Consider the following 20,287-nt stretch of genomic DNA (forward strand, 5'->3'; position numbering starts at 1 on the left):
TTCAGGTATTTATCCAATGAAACCCCCTGTAGCATTTCGTGTCTCACCAACTGATAATGGCTGGAAAACAACAAGGCAGTCGTGCAGGTGAGGTTTATTCCATTCACTAGAGTCGAGTCTTTTCAACATCTTTTCCTCGTTTTCTCATTTCTTAACAACGCTACTTCCTGTACTCTTTCCTTACGCCTTAGGATGGAAACGTAAAAGTTTGAGTAAGCCAGACTAGTACCGGGTCGCTAGTGATTTGCTTCGGCGGCCCAAGAACAGTCTGCCCGCCCGGTCTTAATCAACGCTCCGGGGAGTTGTAGCCCGTGGGAGTGAACGGAGTGTTGGTAGGGCCGGTCAATTCCCCGGCTGGAACTCCCGCGGTGCGCTAATTAGGGTTCGGCGGGCTGGGAGCTCTGTGCTGCCGAAGGTTTTGGCTAAAGGGAACCGGCTAAAAGGCCCGATAAACAGTCTGGAGCCCAGGGTAATCTTGAAGTTGCAGCAAACGATTTCTCCAGTGATATGAACGACGACATCTTGTGGGTTTTCGTCGTCATCTAGGAAAAGCGAGTTTAGATTTAAAGGACCTGTAGTTGGTCTTCAATCCTTGAAACCCATAGGCATAGCAGACAATACCGACATTGCCAGGAGCGCCTTAGATGACACGTGTCTGTGTGGTAAACGGAAAAGTATTAAAGCAAAAAAACATTAATTAATTTTGATTAAAGCTATTTCATGTGTAACGGTAAATTAGCGCCATACCATACAACTTTGCAGGCATTGAGAAGTACTTCTTCTCAATCAAGAAAGGAGTCAGTAAGGATTGGAAGGACCTCGCCGACTGCCTTGGTCTTTGGGATGAAGTCGACAACATAGAAAGCAAAACAACTAACCGAGACGACGAGTCGCGCTGTAGAGACCTGTTGGCCGTGTGGAAAACACGGAAGGGAGATGCCGCCACCATGGAGGTCCTGATGGAGGCTCTGGTTAAAGCACGGCTACAGAGCGTTGTGGATGATTTAAGGAAGGAATTTCCTGGTACGTTACGTGTCAACTAGCCATAGCTGCCCAGAAGAAAGACACCACTATCAGAAGTACAATGCATATTTCTTGTTTGTTCTATTGGCGTTGCGATATTATGCTTCTTTACTGAATGACGAATAGGGTTTTCCAATAACAGCTCTTGACATTGTTCAGCATCGATGTTTTGCCGTTACTATTTTGCCATTAGTATCATATTTCTATCAGATAGTGATTGAAGCCGATTGACGAAAAACGTCTGGCATTACCTAATAGTGTACATAGCTAATAGACAAGCTTTAAGGTTCTACGGATTTCTATGGTTATAATTGTGATTGAATTTACAATCTGTAGACTCTTGGGAGTGGGAGGAAGAAATCTGATTGTATAGGGCTTGATAAGTGTTCCATACAAAATTTAATGTTCAAATGACATCTATATTCCTCGACCCGTATCTAACATACATGTTTTCCTCATCCATGCAGAGTTACGTGAGCCACAGTCATCATCATCATCATCATCACAGCCATCAACAAGCAGAGGAAAGGACACATCAGAAATTAGGCTGACAAAGAAAGGGACAGATAGAGCAGCAACAGGTAGAAACCCCAATTCTTTTATCAAGCACGTGGAATTTTCCCCCTTTTTTCATTTGAAGGGTCTTTCTTATAATTTCTACCTTGTATGTGTCTTTATAATCAGCACTTAACGGTGAAATGCGCTAAAGCAGAGACGTTGTACTTTTTTGCCATGTTGATTATGAAGCATTCGAACGGTCCATCGCACATACATTGTATGCATTTCCTTTTTAACAACATTAAAAAGATGTGATTCCATTGACAAAAAAGGCGTTCCAATACATAATAGCTACCTTTGTAAAGTAATTAAACTTCTAATACTAAAGTTGGTTGTGAACGATAAATGCCTCATAAAGCGTGTTGCCTCAGAGTGATTTAAGACTTGGCTAGTTTCAAATCTTCCGAATACTGTTAAGAACAAGGAGGAAATGAAAATAAGTTACAAATCAAAAGTCTCCGATCGGTCTAATTGAAAATTTGGCCGTAATGTCCAGCGCAGTCACAGACCCTTATACTAGTAATAAGCAAAGTACATATCCATTTCTAACTATGGCAGTTTCAATGTCTTCACTGTCGCCAATGGTAATTTTGCAAGTCATAAAAAAATCATAATCGACCCTATCTGTTTTGTGCTGACATTCTAAATATCCGGCGAGTGACAGTTTCTTAAACTTGTAATAAACAAAGAAGATATCCGTTTCTAACCATGGAAATATAAATGTTTTCACTGTCGCCAACGGTAATTTTGGAGTTTTTATGTACGATCGACCCTCTCCATTTTGTGCTGATATTCTCTCATGCCTTTTCCAGCTGTCGTTGATGAATATTTCGACGAGGTTATCAAGGAAGTCAGTCACAAGTGGGACGACCTGGCCCGGAAGCTGGGGTTCAACGAGAACGAAATAATAGGAATTGAGGTCTTGAAGCGCGATACAAACCGCAGATGCAGGGAAATGCTGCACAGGTGGAGAAACAGGGAGGGAAGAGAAGCCACTCCACATGTTCTGAAGCAGGCACTCATCGACATTGGCCAAAAGCTGACTGCAGACAGTTTGTGAGGTCTGCATGTGTATGTTACCGTAACAAAACAGCAACTGCGTCTAATTCTTCCAAGCATTATGCTAACACTTCTATGTCTACGCTTTACATAATAGTCGTTACTTGTGCAGAAAAAAAACGTCAAACTTTTACAATTTTAGTTAGGTCCTCACAAGACATGTCATACTTCTTGTGTTGCAGTATTGTTAAACCTGGTGAAAGTTGCTCCTGACCGTTGCATTGCCGGCAATGACCTACAGAATGAGCTGTAGCATGTTGTTAGCCTCTACCAGGCTCCAGAGGCGACTGGAAAGGGTAGAAGTTGGCCAAATAGACAGAAAAACATGGAATAGGAGTTAGCCTAATATTTGGGTACAGTTTGCCGCTGTGTGGATGGCATATTGAACCCTCCCTCCGTAGCCGACTCCCTTAACATACTATTCACTCTATTTGGCCAATTTCTACAATTTCGCCAGCCATCCGCGGAGCCTGGTAGAGGATAGCATTTTGTTTCTATGACAGTAAATAGAAACATTATTACGTCACTCACTGTATATCCGGCAAGTGCTTTTCGATTATACAATGAAGTCTCACAACGTGTCAAAATACCAAATTCGGTTAAAGCTCTGCAGGTACTTTTTAGATATAGTTTACCAGGATATGTAACCTACCATAAGATTGAGTCCTGTCAGTCCCCTAGGCGAGAGTACCGGAATCGGAAGCTTGAGATACGCTAGGACGTTTCCTTTCTTCATCTGCTTGGAGATTAACTGTTAAGATCCGACAACGAACAGGTGACAAAATGTTTCCGGAAATACTTTGAGTGCACCCAATGAATATGCGCCTTTAGCCAGGATTTATTGTTACGTGTTTGATTAAAGCGTTCGTTTCTTCGACAATGGACAAGAGATTTAAGACTGAGCCCAGACAGTCATCTAAGCAAGGACAAGCTTAAGGGGAGAAGAAAATGAGATGTCATTTCTCTACACAACATCACGAGCAGGTGCCAAAACTTCTGCGGAAATACTTTGAGTGCACCAAGTTGATATGTGCTTTTAGCTAGCATTTTTTGTTGCGTGTTTGATTAAAGCGTTGGTTGTTCGACAAAGGACAAGAGATTTAAGACTAGAGTCCCGCTAGACATAGACAGTCATATAAGACAGTCATATAAGAAAGGGGATAAGGAAAAGGAGATGTCATCTAGCTACACAACATCACGAGCAGGTGCCAAAACTTCTGCGGAAATACTTTTAGTGCACCAGCTGAATATGTGCTTTTAGCCAGGATTTATATGTTGCGTGTTGGATAAAAGCCTTATTTGTTTGACAAAGAAGATGCGAGTTTAATAGTATTTTACAGTGAACTAAACTAAAAGATATTTAAGCGTTAAGATATCCCGCTTCGAGAAGGTTCTATTTCATGCTATGTTTAGCTGGTACGATGAAACCTAGCATATACACAACTTTTCAAGCTCAAATATATTTGATAAACGATTGGAACAAAGAAGTACAATATTAACAATAAGAAGAAATTCTATAAGACCACTATAAATTCCTTTTTTTTTAGATTATAGCACTCAAATGACAGATTGATAATTCTATATGCTGGGGTCGGAAACACAACATGTTTCTTCCTAGGCCTAAGCTCCAGTGTTAACTACAGACTAGATTGATGTACACAAACACAAAGCCTAGAGGATAGCTACTTTATTCGAAAATCAAGACCCTTGTCACAATTTTTTCTGACTATATAGTTTGCTAGTTATTTTTTCTACCAGACGAACAAGTCACAAGTGCGAGGGTAGCGCTTACTTCCAACAACAGTTTCTCTCGAAAACTATAGCCAGAATCATATCATACATCAAATTCCATTGGATAGAATTAGGCGGCATTATTTATACAGCACACACAAACATCAGTTACAAATACAATGTGAAACATAGAAACCCTTCTAACAACCATTTTCTACACACATTGGGAAATGTACTCGCACGCTACTTAAGACTGCAATAATACATGTACATCAACGATGTATACAGTTTACAACAACATACATAATCACAGGTTCACATAATTTCTTTTTTGATACTTCCTACTATTGAATTACCACATATCCTCGGTTAGTTTTATAATACTCTAAATGTGTTATATCTGCAAGTCTCAAATATCCACAACGATCTCAAGTCGTACATACGTTACTATACAGGAAGTATACCATACTATACGATACTATACATTGATCTGCAGCCATTGTACTGTGTATATATTCTGTCTCTATTCATATCCATTGCCATCACATACAAGTGATTGTACAGTAATATATATACTGTTACAATAAGGTTATTTTGAAACATGACATCGCAGAGAAACAGGCATTATACCAAGTCACCTAGCGGAATAAATCGACAGATACTGACAAGAATCTAAGACAGCATTTTTGTAACAATACAGCTGAATTCTTCACAACATATGCACGGGTACCTTGTCTAAGCCAAGCCTTGCTTCTCCACACTTTTATTATAGTCATTTGACTTTTGTCTTCAGTTGAAGAATGTAGCTGTGTCGTTCTGGTTTTGTCATCCCAACGTTTTTCCCTTTGTTGAATGCTGTTCTTGTTTTCTTCAGGCATCATCGTTGAAAGTTTTGGGCCGCTTAGTCGCCTGTGTTTACACACTCCCTTGCTGGTGGAGATTGAACGGTCCCCTTCTAGGGCCCCTGGGAGCGCGATTTAGCCTGGCTAGTCATCATCGAAGACTATGTGTTTGTATTGCGTAGACATCTGGAGCAGTCAACAAACTATAAGTCGAACGTTCCCTTTGCCTCGTCTCACAATACTGGTTGTTACAGAATTTATGTTTCCTTTATGTTCACTTCACGTTCACTCTATTTACTTGCAGGCACTATGCGGGCATTAAGGTAGGTTGGGTCGTAGTCCCGTAGCCATTTAGTCTCATTTCTTGTTCGGACTCTCAGCGTTGTGGGAGACTTCCATCTGAGCAAACCGGACATGTACAATGGTGCCATTCCACGTACATTCTAGATGTTAAAACAGTTCTTACGGGCTCCATGGGTGGGGGCGTAGTCCAGTAACCGTTTAGTCTATGTAAGTGTCCGGACTCTCAGTTTTGGGCGAGACTTCCATCGGAACAATGCGGACATGTACACTGATGCCCTTCCACGTCTTCCGTGTGTCCATTTTAGATGTGAACACAGTTTCTATGGGCTCCATGCAGGGTACATTCTAGATGTGAGCACAGTTTCTATGGGCAGTCAACAAACTATAAGTCGAACGTTCCCTTTGCCTCGTCTCACAATACTGGTTGTTACAGAATTTATGTTTCCTTTATGTTCACTTCACGTTCACTCTATATACTTGCAGGTACTATGCGGGCATTAAGGTAGGTTGGGTAACCGTTTAGTCTCAGTTCTTGTTCGGACTCTCAGCGTTGTGGGAGACTTCCATCTGAGCAAACCGGACATGTACAATGGTGCCATTCCACGTACATTCTAGATTAGATGTGAACACGGTTTCTACGCGCTCTATGCAGGGGATGGGGGCGTAGTAAGTCTCTGTAAGTGACCGGACTCTCAGCGTTGGGCGAGACTTCAATCTGAACAATGCGGAAATGTACAGTGGTGCCCTTCCACGTACATTCTAGATGTTAAAACAGTTTCTACGGGCTCCATGGGTGGGTTGGGGGCGTAGTCCCGTATCCGTTTAGTCTCTGTAAGTGTCCGGACTCTCAGTTTTGGGAGAGACTTCAATCTGAACAATGCAGACATGTACAATGGTGCCATTCCACGTACATTCTAGATGTGAACACGGTTTCTACGGGCTCCATGCAGGGGGTGGGGGCGTAGTCCCGTAACCGTTTAGTCTCTGTACGTGTTCGGACTCTCAGTTTTGGGCGAGACTTCCATCGGAACAATGCGGACATGTACAATGGTGCCATTCCACGTCTTCCGTGTGTCCATTCTAGATGTGAGCACAGTTTCAATGGAATCCATGCAGGGCACATTCTAGATGTGAGCACAGTTTCTATGGGCTCCATGCAGGGTACATTTTAGATGTGAACACAGTTTCTATGGGCTCCATGCAGGGTACATTTTAGATGTGAGCACAGTTTCTATGGGCTCCATGCGTTGACGGCATGACCGACGAAGAGGCGCTTCACGTGACGGCGGATTTCCTCCAGACGGAAGCCGTAGATGACGGGATTGATCGCGGAGTTAAGGATGGCGAATGTCAGCATTATTGTAAGCTTGTTGCCGCACTCTCCTTGGCAGACCAGTTTTGTGGCCACCACAATACAGTATGGCAGCCACCCCACGAGAAACGCGACGGTGATGATGAGGATAGTGATGGCTGATTTCCTACTGGTGCTCGGCTGGGCCTGAACCGCGGCTTCCTGTCGTCTGATGTCGCTAACCTGGCGCCACAGGCAACGGAACACGCGGATGTTGAAGTACACGAGTGCCAACATCGGGATGAAAACTAGAACCAGGATCAGGACCAGGTAGCTATGCGGGGTGCCTGCGCCAATCTTGGCACACCCTTCCTGGTACGGGTCACAGTTCCATCCAAACGTAGGCAGCAGCGCCAAGATGCTGCTCCACATCCAGACGACCATGATGATGATCTTGCATCTATCGTTGGTGATCTTGCTTTCATAAGTCATGCCGTGGACGATGAACCGGTAGCGCTCCGCCGTCAGGGCCAGCAGACTGTAGGCGGAGGACAGCGCTGAGAGGAAGGCAGTCGCGAAGAGGAAACGACGCAGGGCTATAGGAGGACGGATTGCGGCTTCCGCGTGAAAGAAGATGGTCAGTCCAGTGGTAAGGAAGCTCACCCCAGCCACGATGTCGCTTGCTGCTAGGTTGGCCATCAGGATGTAGACTGGCGTGTGCAGTGTCTCGTACCTGATGATAGCCGCTAAGGTTAGGCTGTTCCCCACAACAGACCAAATTGCCAAACAGTTGGAAAAGTGGAATGCCCATGCAAAATTAAGAATGCCAGTCCCGTAAGGCGGAGTTTCTGTAATTTCAGTCTTATCTTCAGAGCATCCTAGTGAGGTTGGAGTGACGTTTCCGTCTGCTTCCGAACTGTTACTCGCGCCAAAGGCGGAGCTACAGTTCTTTGATAGATCTTCCCAAGCTTCTGAACCATCGAAGCTGCCCGTGTTGTGTCTGGGTTCTGCTGTGGAGTTCACGTTGACCTGAGGTGCCGAAGTCGTACCAAAGCTGTAGCAGGCTACAAGGACAAGCGCCAGTGCGGTCTGGACATTCAGTCGTCTGAACAGCATCGTTTGATATACTGTTTGAATCTTACGTAATGACGGCAATGCCGAAATGTCACCCGACGTCACTGTTAGCTACACGAAATGGTTAGGTCACTGTACAACTTCACCCCTCAATCTACTCTCATCGAAACGTTTGGGACGTCGCTGAACCAAACGCAAAAGTCTCTGCATACGTAGGAGGTCTGCGCTTTCACATCCGTGACTTCCAAACGGCGCGTGTTGAATGATATCAAGCTTTGAATGCAAGCGTATTTATTTGAATGAAATTTTGCATGTAGTTCGTCATTGTCGTCCTTGAGTATATTCTTTTAGCCAGGTGCAGGAAGGTTGTACTTAGCTTGACTTCAGAGAAGTTGGAAAGAGAACCAAGATCCCCATAATCCACAAGCAGGTGTATGGATGAAAAACCGCATGCGCTTTCTGTCTGCCCCATTCCACGGACACGCAACCATGACAACATGTTTTGCTGTTCACCTCGAAGTGTCAAGAGGCACATACGTCGAACTCCATTGATCAGACGGAATACTGTAATTCACTTTATCTTCACGGTGTAAGGAAAATTGACATTTTCACTGAACTTTAACTAAACGGAACGGATGTGTGAAGGAATCATGAATAATTACCGCAGGTTTTTCACGGTGATGATAAGTTCACGATAGAGAGGTGACCGTGAAAACAGTGAGCATAAAGTTACAGTGAAAGAAACAAGAATTACAGTCACTGTATATTTCACGGAGGTTGGCCTTCTTCGAACTCTTTTTTTACTGTGTTGTGCTGTACTTTGGAAGAATATCTTATTCAGAAGTTGATGGTGGACCGCCATGAAATAAACTGAGCTCAGCTGAATTTGTTTTACTGTAGTTCACAACCTAATCGCCTGTGGCGCTTTGATCTCGTATCCAGGTCAGCTTTTCAAAGTGCTCAAGATACGACATCAGGAAGGGTGAAATTACATTGTTCTTTGTACAGGTTTTAAACCTTAGATTCGTGACATCAGCACAGTTCTACTTGTAAATGATAAGCTTTGGGTTCTCTTAGTTGATGAATGATTCCAGTATATCCCAGGTAATTGTTTTGAGCTCATATACTAATGCCTATATATAGCTGCTATACTATCTTTAGTGTTACGTGTGTATGGAACGTTCTTCGTTGATCATTGCTTTTTACATCGTTTCGTCAGTCACTGTGTCATTTGGTGTTTGCTAAGACGTTGCTGGTGTGTGTAAAGGTTGTGATTCGGCTTAGATTATGCAGAAAAGCGTGGTTGTTGCTACCTTAGTGTACGAACGAAATGGTGGGTGGGGAGGGGGGCTTACTTCCGGGTTATGGAAAATGGGTCAATTTTAATAATCGATCGTAATTAGCATAATCATACGTTTTAGGAAACGTAAATTTGGCTCATGGTAATTGTTTACTAGTGTTGCTATTAATAAATATGTGTCTATTCCATGTAGCAATTATGTATGATACTTCATGTATTGTTGGTCTATGTAGAGTTGTGTTTGTCACGAGCTCAAGAAGGCATGAACAAAAGAGACAGGGAACCCCAGGATAAGACCCCTGAAACAGCGTCTAAGAAACCGAGGACTGAGTCTGATGCTGAAGACGGAGAATCGTCGATAGAAGGTAATTAAACTGTTCAGTGAATTTGGCATCATTTTATCCTACGTATTTCTTATTTTAGCATTCTTTTTATATAAAACGGTATCTGGGTGGAATATGTTTCATGCAATCGCCCCCCCTCTCTTTCTTATATATCTTCTATATTTATATACATACATATATTTTTATATATATAAATATATGTATATAGTATTAACTCCCTAGCACAACTCTACCCTATATAGGGAGAGAGAAAGGGTGAAAAGAGAGTGTCACAAAGTAATCATGTCTAAAATATCTGGTATAAACATAACATTGAAATTATCAACTACATATTTTCCTTTTTTTCTAGACGAGGAGATCTCCAGTGACAGGTCACCTGAGGACAGCAGCAGCGAGGCATCAGGGTCGGAATCAGGTGGTAGCCATGACAACGATGAGGGAGGGGCCATTTCTGGGGAAGATGAGAGCACATCTTTGGATTCCGGTAAATTGAACTGTTGCAATGCATAATGTTTAAGTTCGTATGATCATTCCTTTGATTTGTTTCAGATATTATCAACTCAAATCAGAGGGCTATCGTTTTGTTTTTTTAACACGACTGTACTTTATTTCCAATGTACATAGTTGTAGAGATATTCGTATGGGTATTTTTACTTAAAGGGTTATATACAGTTCACCAGAAACATAGAATTTGCTCATCTTTTCTTTCAGAATCACACGGCAGCACATTGAGCCCTTCGATGTATCCAACGGGTGAAGACGCCTTGGCTTGGAATGACTGCATCCAAGACTTCTTCAAGACCGAAGAAGACACGACAAGGGTTATCCAGCAGAGCTGGCCAAGTAACTTACTGGTTAAGCATCTCATCAGGGACAGGTTTTTCCACTCTTACTTGTGTGACTACTGGAGAAAGTACCAACGCTTCCCTGAAACATTATCAGAGTTTGTAGAATTTGTAGCTAAAGTGTATACAAGAAGGTTTTCTACTCAAGATTATATGGCTGAGGAAGAGGTCGAGTCTGCATTTGAAAGCCTCTGCCTTGTGTTGGGCAAAATAGCCTTTGAGAATGAGTCAAGAAAACATCAGCGTCTTGTGCATCAAAGTCAGCTGGAATGGGATGATGTCCATCATTCCAGCTTAGGGCTGCTACAGTCCGTGTCTGACACTGACGACACTGGCTGTTTTCAGTTTGTACATGATTGCATACGACAATTTCTCATCGCTAAGTGGGTCGTGCATACGGTTACAGCCAATACAGAGGGCAGGCATCAGCTGACATACTTTGTGGAAAAATCAGCTGCTCTTTCTCTCAGCTGTTACTGTATTGCCCATCTTCTCGGCCAATCGGACAGCCATAGAGACCACCTGCTTCAGTTTGTGAAGTTGCTCATTAATTCAGATGCAGGACTAGGGACATTGTATCACATGTTACATGTTGTAACCGCAGCTGTGGAATCCAAACAAGAAGATTTACTGACTCCAACCGTAGCGGCCTTGTTCCCTGAGAAAACTCTTGAGTTGCTTTCACTCCCAGAACGTTCCTTCCACGGGCTCCACATCCTGTCAATTTTCATGTCCAAGACATCAGCAGTTACAGAGACTAAGTTACCCGAAAACTTGACGTGTAAAATCCTCCTCAAGATGTATCCATTTAGCAAATCAAAATCAGCCAAAGATGTCAATCATTCGAAGCAAATTCGCTGTCTAAGTTATCTACCATTGTTCCATTCAACTTCAATGGATGCTGATAACTTGTACTTTAAACGGACCGACAGTTCTCTTCAAGTCAGCCTCATCCAAAAGTATCTTTTGCATTTTCCATCCCTACAAACACTCAGCATTCAAAAAGACGGGATTGATATTGAATATTTTTCTCAGATCGCTCCGTATTTTCTGTTCACCTCATCTCTAATCATCTTATCAGTTTGTGGCAATAAGATTCAGTCAGCAGATTGTGTGACAAAAAATGCCACGTTACTGTCAAAACGTGGTCTTGCAACATGTAAAAACTTGAAAATGTTGAAACTTAGATACCTGTGCATGACAGAGTTACCCTCTCTGCCGCTCTTGGAAGAATTAGATCTTAGCCACAACGCCATTAGTGATGAGGCAGTTCCTGGTATTGCTGAAGGTCTTGGTTCTTGTCAGAACATGAAGAAGGTGGATCTTAGTCATAACCAGCTGTCTGACAGGGGAGACTTCTTACCTCCCCTCCCCAAATTGGAGGAGATAGATCTCAGTCACAATGACATCAATGACAAGGCAGTGCCTGGTCTGTATAAATGTCTCAGCTCGTGTCAGAACCTTAAGAAGGTGAATCTTAATTTCAACAAACTGTCTAGGGGAGACTTCTTACCTCCCCTCCCCAACTTAGAGGGGATATATGTAGGTCACAATGTCATTAATGCTGCGGCAGTGCCCGATCTTGCTGCAGGTCTTGCTTCATGTCGCAACCTGAAGGATGTGAACCTTAGTCAGAACAAAATGTCTGAAGTTAGAGAGCTGATTGAGGTCTTTATCAACCTTCCATTGCTGACGTACATATATATTGGGTACAATTCCCTCCGCGACGAGACGCTCCCCACCATAGCTGCATGGCTGAAGGTTAGGACAGATGTGGAGAGAGTCAGTCTGTTTAACAACAGGTTCAGTGCTGAAGGGGTCAGGGATTTCGTGAGAACCATGAAGGGAAAGGCATATGGGCTCACTTCTAATGATCTCATATATGACGGAAGCCAGGCTGATGTGGATGTGGAATCAGGTGGGGAGGATGTACGGAGGGAGGAACAGCAGTGGGAGAGGTTGAGAAGGGAGACAGATAGACTCATCGTGAAGTTCGGACAACAGACGGTTTGGATGGACCACACAGGTTGATAATATGTACAGTGCAGCTGAAGTCTTTGATAAAAGACAGTGTAACGTCTGAAAGACAGTGTGTTAGACGTGGCGCAAGTCTTGGTAACTTTTGCCATGAACCCAGGACAAACTGTTAAAGGAATGTCTCCTATTGAGTCCAAATTATATATATATGTGTATACTTTTATGTAATATCTATATATATACGCGTCAGCCTGAACTAACATGGCAAAAGATAACACTGTATTTATTATGATATGTATGTTTAGACTTGCCTCTTTCCAGAACAAATTATCTTTTGAACGTTGTAGATAATACCGCGTATTTTCTAGGTCCGATATCCATTGTGTTGAGTCTCTTCCCTCGCCCCCTTACCAACAAGTTGATATTCGATCCATGTTATAGACAACCTACGTGTAATCACAGTATTTGTGTGATAATAGTTGAAAAGAAAGCGTTACTTTTACCTTTGACATAGTACTGAATTTGTGCTCTCTCAGAGCTGAAAAATTGTCTCTATTTCTTACTGTAATAGACTGTATTTTTGTATTGAATAGAAACTGTGCATAATAAAGTCTAGTTCAAGATAATTGATGAATTGTCTACATTTCTTTCATCACCTCCCTGGTTATCATATTTTATTTCCATCTATGACATGTTGGCAGAAAGTACAACATTGTTCAAGAATTGGCAACAACACATTAGAGTGTGATTCTATCAAGCTAAAGACTTCTATGGCTTGCGTAGTTTATAAGCTGTACATGGCTATGTTGGACTTACAGGTATATTTTACTGAAAGGAATACATTCAAGTGATTACCATCGTTTGTAACAAAATGAAATATAATATTTCTTTTCTGCCCTCCATTTTCAATAGATAAATATCATAGAAAAACACGTTCCAATACTGTCTATACAAAGGCACTATCACTTCCGACAGGTTTACGAAAACTAATTATTATAACGTTAAAACATTCTTAAAACATTTTTCATTGATCATGAGTAGCATTAAAAGTACAAGACACCATGTTTTAGTCCCACACTATGACTATGAAAGACGTAAGCAATGGAAGCACGAAATCCTACTGCAGTACGTACTGAAAAGGCAGGCGGCGCTTCACTCTGGTCCCCAGATGATGACGTACATACGTAACCTTGGTACGAGACCACTGAGAGGTACACTTCATGGTGAACTTCACGAAGTAAAGACCCCAAATCTTATTATCCAGGTGAGGCCTGTATTAATTTCCCCAACACACCTATATCTGCAAATAACAATGTCAAGCGTTCCTTCGTCCATAATGCAGGTCTATTTTCCAGGTGTTTTCACTAATTAGACAAAAGTTTTTCATGTGTACCTGTAGCGTACCGTTATCAGAACAGGTAACGTAAGGTGTACTGGTATCATCTTCATATATGTTGGTCACTTCTACAGGATTCTGTCCGTTATAACGACATGATTGGCCGGAAAAACAGGTGGTTCTGCCTTATTTAGCCGGTAGACTTCCAATCTATCGTTGGACACATGTCACTAGTACTTGACCACGAGTTGAACACAGTTACGGTGTGTGACGCTAGCGTTAGTAGCTTTTGTTACACACGTAACTAGCGTGAGTGAGTTTAATCTAATATTTTCATGAATCTCATCAAGGTTTTATCAACCCTAGTAACTATCTATAGATTCTTAAAATGTGTTTTTTTGCGAATTTTGATTTTCATTCGGCTTAGAATGTGCAGAAAAGTCCTAGTCGCTAGGTGACCTGTCCCAAAATGGCGGACACCGGGTTCACCTGAGACGGGGATTCCCCTGTCAGGTCAGGTACTTTCCAATGACGTCATCAAAGAGTGGCGGTACTTTCAAATCTGCGTTTGGCGCCGTCTGTGCATTTCATAGGACTAAAAGATGTCAATAACATTATAATTCTAACATAGTCGTGGGCAAGCTTTGGCACATAAGCTGGTATAATGATTCTCTAAACGTCTCGTGTGATATTACAACTGCTAATACTGCATTTAGCCCATGCATGTTGGGCAGAAACGTGCAAAGAAAGATCATGGTCACTGTCATTATGTTGAAATTAGTGTTAATTCATCTAGCCATGTAGATTTTAATCATTCTGAAGTATCTATCTATCTGACTATCTTTTTTATACGTACATATGAGTAACCGTTATATAAATTAAGAAAAATAGCTACAAATAGAGATATATGATAATTTCTTCCCATCCATTTACATGTATATGTACCTATATAGTATGTATACATCATATTTATATACATATATGTGTAGATAGATAGATTACCACATATCTCTCTATAAATAATCTACTTATTTCCATCCCTATATATATACAGCATATATATAGAGAGATAGAAAGGAAATTATCATCTCTCCATATATATGTCATTCCTTCCTAATGTATACATAGTATGAAATATGTGTATATATATCATACATAATATCAAATATACATATATGATATTTCATATATATGTATTTCATATTTCATATCATCTATTCACATTAACCTACAGTACTTGGCGTATCTACGTCAAGACCTTTAGAATTAATTCGGTATCACTTACATATTTACTCAAATAAAAACAAGCTGGACTATGTTTTAATGTGATGATGAAATTAATAAAGAATATAATAATTGTTCATGTTTCAGTTTTTCCCTCCTAGATTCAACATGACCGTGAGGTAGCACATCGTGATGGAAGAAGAACATTGTAGTCACTCTGGTAAGCTTTATATATAGGTCAACATTAACGTTAACCCTTGCTTTTGATTTTTCTTGTTTTTGTGACCTTAGGGGGAGCCAAGGTGGGGTATTGTTTCTACTGAGTCTTGTTGATTCGTGACTTGTTATAGGGATATAGAGAATATTTCAATTAAATACTGATTCATGTCATTTTTGTGATGGAATTCTCATGCATGTTGCAGTTGACGTGAAGGAATTTTTCGACGAAATTGTCAAGAATGTCAGCAGCAAGTGGGACGACCTGGCTCGGAAACTGGGGTTCGACCGGAACGCGATCAAAGGAATCCCAATAACGGAACCCAGCCCAGACCAAAGGTGCCGAGAGGTGCTGGAAAGGTGGAGGAATGATAAGGGCAGGGCAGCTACTCTACAGGTTCTGAAGCAGGCTCTCATCGACATTGGTGAACGGTCGACAGCCGAGAGCTTAGAAGGTGCGTTTCCCGTTAATCAATGATGATAATAAAGTTAAATTTCCAAAAACATTACTCTGTCCATGAAGCTATAACACTCATACCTTCAGTTTTACGAAACAAACTAATAAACACAGCAATTGGTTGTGCATGTGGGTCATTTTTAAACCGTCCAAACAGTTCACACATACTTTTCTATTCATTAAAGTGCAGGTAGAGTCGAGCAAATGCTAAAATGGAAGTTTTGTACGTTTTACTTCATATGAACATTTCATCCTCTGTCAAGCTTTTCACTCCCTACATTGGGCAAATGCAGACAAAATGCGCTAACCTGTCTTTGTTTCATGTCGTAGCCAAACAAACCAGAAAAAGAAAAGAAAAGCAGTCTGACGAAGAGGATTCATCAGAGGAGTCTTCGTCGGTGGGGAATGATCTTCATACTGGTGAGATTGATACCAGACACTTTGTCTCTTTTAGGTTAAGTGTGGACTCCATGATTATTTTGATAAAGACATCAACGTTGTGACTCAGCAAATAAAAGAATGGTGTTTTAGATTGTGGATTCCCCTTTTCAGGACCAGGAACTTTCCCCGGTCACGCGTATTTCACCCCTGTAGCCAAAGCCGTTGCGTCCTGTTGGGCGAAGTTTGTAGACGAGCAGCTGGGTTTCACAGCACAAGATGTGGTGAACATCCAACTCCAACATCCCAGCAGCACCGAGCAGCAGGCGTTACAGGCGCTGGAGCTGTGGAGGGACAGGCGTGGCAGGAAGGCCTGTAGGGTGAAGCTGGCAGAAGCTCTCAGGAGGGGAGGGTTCCAACATACTGCAGGTGGGTAGGATAATATTTGGTTGTCTCCAAATTGTATTGTTGTAGTGTACTGTTGTTTTAAAACTTTGATAACATGTCTTACAATAATTCAAGAGACCAAAACTAGGATGTTTGATAGAACCTTTGAACACCAACCATTTCCCAGTTTAGGGTTACTTCTTTTTCATTCTTCTGTGGTCCAAAAGGGAAATGAAGGTGAACCCCATTTTTCTGTTCCTGCCGACAGATGAGCTTGACAGATTTGACAGACGCAATGTTCAAGAAACCACTATGAATGGGCTTAGCACAGAGGGGACTACATGCAGTCCTAGCCACAGCCTGCAATGGAAAGGTATTTTGTTAGTTTTTATACCATATCTTTTTGGAGGAATTATAAATAATCAATTATGAATAAATTTCTAACATCCTCCCAAAGCAGCAGGATACATTGTAGTCAATTCAGTCTCTGTATCTTTTTAAGACACAATATATCATTCAATATTATATATTTTTACTCAAAGGGCTAATTACTCACTGTAACAATGTTTTTATATAACGTTCGTAGTGAACCCTCATAAAAAGAGGAAGACCCAAGATTCCTGTGGCTGCCCAGTTCAGGAATCAAAACAGTCTGACAATGTAGCATGTGATGGTAAGTAATAAACATTACTTTTGATTCAAATATTCTAACAATCTACATTTTGGGCAATTTTGTAAGTTACTGTGCATCGGTATCATTAGACGCCAATTATTACATGTACTACTGTGTTGTTTTCCAGGCGAACAACTAGCTAGATGCAATATGAGAAATTTCAAAAAAGGATTTGCCCTAGCCTATTTCTCATTTTGTCCCAACAGAATCAAATGGAATCAACACTATGGTACAACAAGCGGGAGTAAGTGACAACGGCATACAACATCTTAATGGGAGGATAAGCCACGGTTATGAGTCAAATTCAGCAACGTCCCGATCAAGTCAACGCCATGAATCATCGAGTTCAACTAGCGGGGAAGAACCAGATCTAGGATCCGGAAAAGGTGCGGAAGTTATTTGGGTGTTTTGTTTTTTCATTATTCACAAAACACGAAGCATACAAGAGGGTCTGCATGGGGGGGTCCTGGCAACGCTTAACGGTAAATTCAGGTCAGCCGATAACGCTTAACGGTAAATTCAGGCCTGCCGATAACGCTTAACGGTAAATTCAGCATCTTTAGAACATGAGATACCCCTGAAGATTACGGTTTTTTGCAACTAGTCGTCCTGATCTTGTGGCAAGAGACCTATTACGCTATGCCATTCTCGCACGCCTGCTCCGAACCCTTTAAATTCGGCGGCGACAGGAAATTTCGTATTGGTGGGACAAAATGTTCATGATCACGATGACGAGCGCCGAAGGCGCGACGAAAATTTTGAAATCTTGACCCTCTGAAACGCTATTTCCTGTATTCTGAGGGGGGGATTTTGCTGAAGAGTAAGCTAAGTTTTATGACATCTCTATTTGAAAAAAAAAATACAGAAGAGTTTCAGCTTGATTTTTGAGGGGCGTGACACGCCCTCCAGACCTCGCCTGAGCTGCGACATGCTCCCGGGGAAAATTCTTGACACCCTGAAACGCTATTTCTTGCATTTCGATGGGCAAATATTACTGGTAATGTAAGTTAAGTTTAATGATATCTCTGTTTGTGAAAAAATACAGACGAGTTTCAGCTTGGAGTTTTGGGGGTCGACGCCCTCCTGACAATATTTTTCGACGGAGGCCCGGCATGCACCCGGGGAAAATTTTAAAATCTTGAACCGCGGAACGCTTAATTTCCTGAATTCTGAGGAGAAAACTTTGCTGGTGGAGTGAGAAATAGAAGTGTTTCAGCTTGAAATTTTGTGGGGGGCTGGGTGCACCCTAACGACATATTTTCGCCGGAGCCATGTGCTCCCTGGAGAAAAATGTTGAAATCTTGACCCACTGAAATGCTTTTTCCTGTGTAACGAGGAATTACTCAATAACGCTTAACGTTGAATTCAGGATGACAAATAAAGCTTAACGAGGAATTAAAACGACCAGTAACGCTTCACGATTAATATACCGATAACGCTTAACGGTAAATTCAGGGCGGCCGGTAACGATTAACGGTGAATTAAAATCGCTCGTAACGCTTCACGAAAAAGGGCATGCAGACCCTCATACAAAGGGGACAAGACAAAGTGACTCAAGTTACATACAACTTATATTTTGGCCACCACAAAATGAAATATGTAGCAAGACACTGGAACACATAGATAACAACAAATATGTAAATTTGTCAAGTCAGCAGCGGTAGTTGCGATGCTTAAAAACATTTGAAAACTTTTTTGATCTGATCCAACGTTATTCATGTATTGCATTGTTGTGCCGCTCATTATGTGTAGAAAAATAGAAAAATGAACTTGTGTGCTGGCGGCGACGGATTGACCCTTACATTCTTTGTGTTTTTCCACAGACTCCAGTAGGTTGGCAAAGCTGCCTCAGAACGCAGTAAAAACAAAGGTGGAAAATAAGGACATCAGTTCAGAAGACAACACCCAAAATACATACAATGTATATCATGCCATTGTTCAAATGGCCGAAGAAACCTTCGATGATAAGGCTTACACAAGTTTAGATGAATTTTCGCAAACTGTACAAAATTTGGAGGATTTCACTATCATTGTCATTAAAACTGAAGACAACAAAAAAACTAAACTTTCCGTCCAAGTAAAATTGGAAATTAAGAAGCGTGTCAATAACAAAATTGCTGAAGTTGCCTGTGAAATTTGGAAAAGGAAGCTCTTTGATAAAGATGACAGATCCACGTTGCGCAAATTGATGAACTGCTTAAATAGATTTGAGGCTGCTCTAAGGAAAGCGGAAACTGGGTGTGTTCTCTGCCGACACATTTTGGCGCGGCTACTGTGACGGAAGCCTGTCCGACACCCTGACCCGGGAACTGATCACAGACGACATGAGGGCAGCAGAGGGAGGAGCAGACTTGTACATACATGTCCGAGTCTCGGACTCTGCTACAGGAGACGGAGACTTCTCAGACCAGGGTACGTCATCATTTTCATATAACATTATCTGAAAGGATAAAAAACACGATTTGCCTGATTTAGAATTGAAAAGAAAATTGCATTTGATACTTCCATAGCAAAATAAATTAAGTACAGCTGTCTGACATTTCTAAGCTTCATAAATAGGTATTCTACGAAATGAAATTTGCTTTTAAGCATGCATGATGATATTAAGGATTATTGGGGATGTACTAGAAATTATGTTTTACAATGTTCAATACGTTCTTCCTTTACACTTCCCCAGACCCAAGTGGCACAGCAGACCGAGGCCCCCCACATCCTGGTCCATCTCGGGAACATTCAGAACAGCGTCCTCCTGCACCAGGCAGCAGTAACCATGGTGACGACACGCCTCCTGGTCACCATGGTGATGACACAGGTGGGCGGCAGGTGTCAGGTGGTGCTGACGTCATCCAGGTGAAACAAGAGCCAGCTGAACAGGTGTCGCCCTGCTGCATGATGGGAACAATGAAACCAGGTAAATATGTTTATCATTAAATAATGAAAATCATGCAGACACAAATCTACTGATGGCCTAACTCATGCATGATTTTGGCAACAGCATGGGAACATTTGTTGGTTTAACAATACAATGCTCTCGACCTCCATACATATCAATATGCCGTTTTTTCTCCGTTCAAGAAATTGACACCTTCCACCCAGAGATGAAGGGTGAGTTGGCAGGCCCTCCAAAGAGAGAAGAAACAGGTACATGATTATGTTTCTTCATGTCTTTACACTAAAAATAACTTTTATAGAATCTTGATTTCCGTTCAAGTATATTTCTATGGGAATAATTAATCTAGACATCTGTATGTCTATATCGTTGGACAGAA

At 41.7% G+C, this 20,287-nt stretch overlaps 3 protein-coding genes across 3 annotated transcripts; all 3 read left to right on the forward strand.

Annotated features, from left to right (window-relative positions):
- LOC136422112 (THO complex subunit 1-like) lies at positions 1-2,641 on the forward strand. Its single transcript, XM_066409761.1, has 4 exons — positions 1-87; positions 763-1,023; positions 1,491-1,604; positions 2,394-2,641. Exons 1-4 carry the CDS (start codon positions 57-59, stop codon positions 2,639-2,641), a joined length of 654 nt encoding a protein of 217 aa, XP_066265858.1. The 5' UTR covers positions 1-56.
- A 6,698-nt stretch (positions 2,642-9,339) lies between these two features.
- Positions 9,340-12,401, forward strand: LOC136422113 (uncharacterized). The gene is made up of 3 exons (XM_066409762.1): positions 9,340-9,546; positions 9,875-10,009; positions 10,237-12,401. Exons 1-3 carry the CDS (start codon positions 9,384-9,386, stop codon positions 12,399-12,401), a joined length of 2,463 nt encoding a protein of 820 aa, XP_066265859.1. The 5' UTR covers positions 9,340-9,383.
- A 2,650-nt stretch (positions 12,402-15,051) lies between these two features.
- LOC136422114 (uncharacterized) lies at positions 15,052-20,167 on the forward strand. The gene is made up of 7 exons (XM_066409763.1): positions 15,052-15,127; positions 15,330-15,578; positions 15,911-16,000; positions 16,133-16,387; positions 19,242-19,430; positions 19,696-19,929; positions 20,094-20,167. Exons 1-7 carry the CDS (start codon positions 15,100-15,102, stop codon positions 20,165-20,167), a joined length of 1,119 nt encoding a protein of 372 aa, XP_066265860.1. The 5' UTR covers positions 15,052-15,099.
- Positions 20,168-20,287: the final 120 nt, after the last annotated feature.

The sequence above is a fragment of the Branchiostoma lanceolatum genome, chromosome 16 (genome assembly GCF_035083965.1).
Source record: "Branchiostoma lanceolatum isolate klBraLanc5 chromosome 16, klBraLanc5.hap2, whole genome shotgun sequence".
NCBI lineage: Eukaryota > Metazoa > Chordata > Leptocardii > Amphioxiformes > Branchiostomatidae > Branchiostoma > Branchiostoma lanceolatum.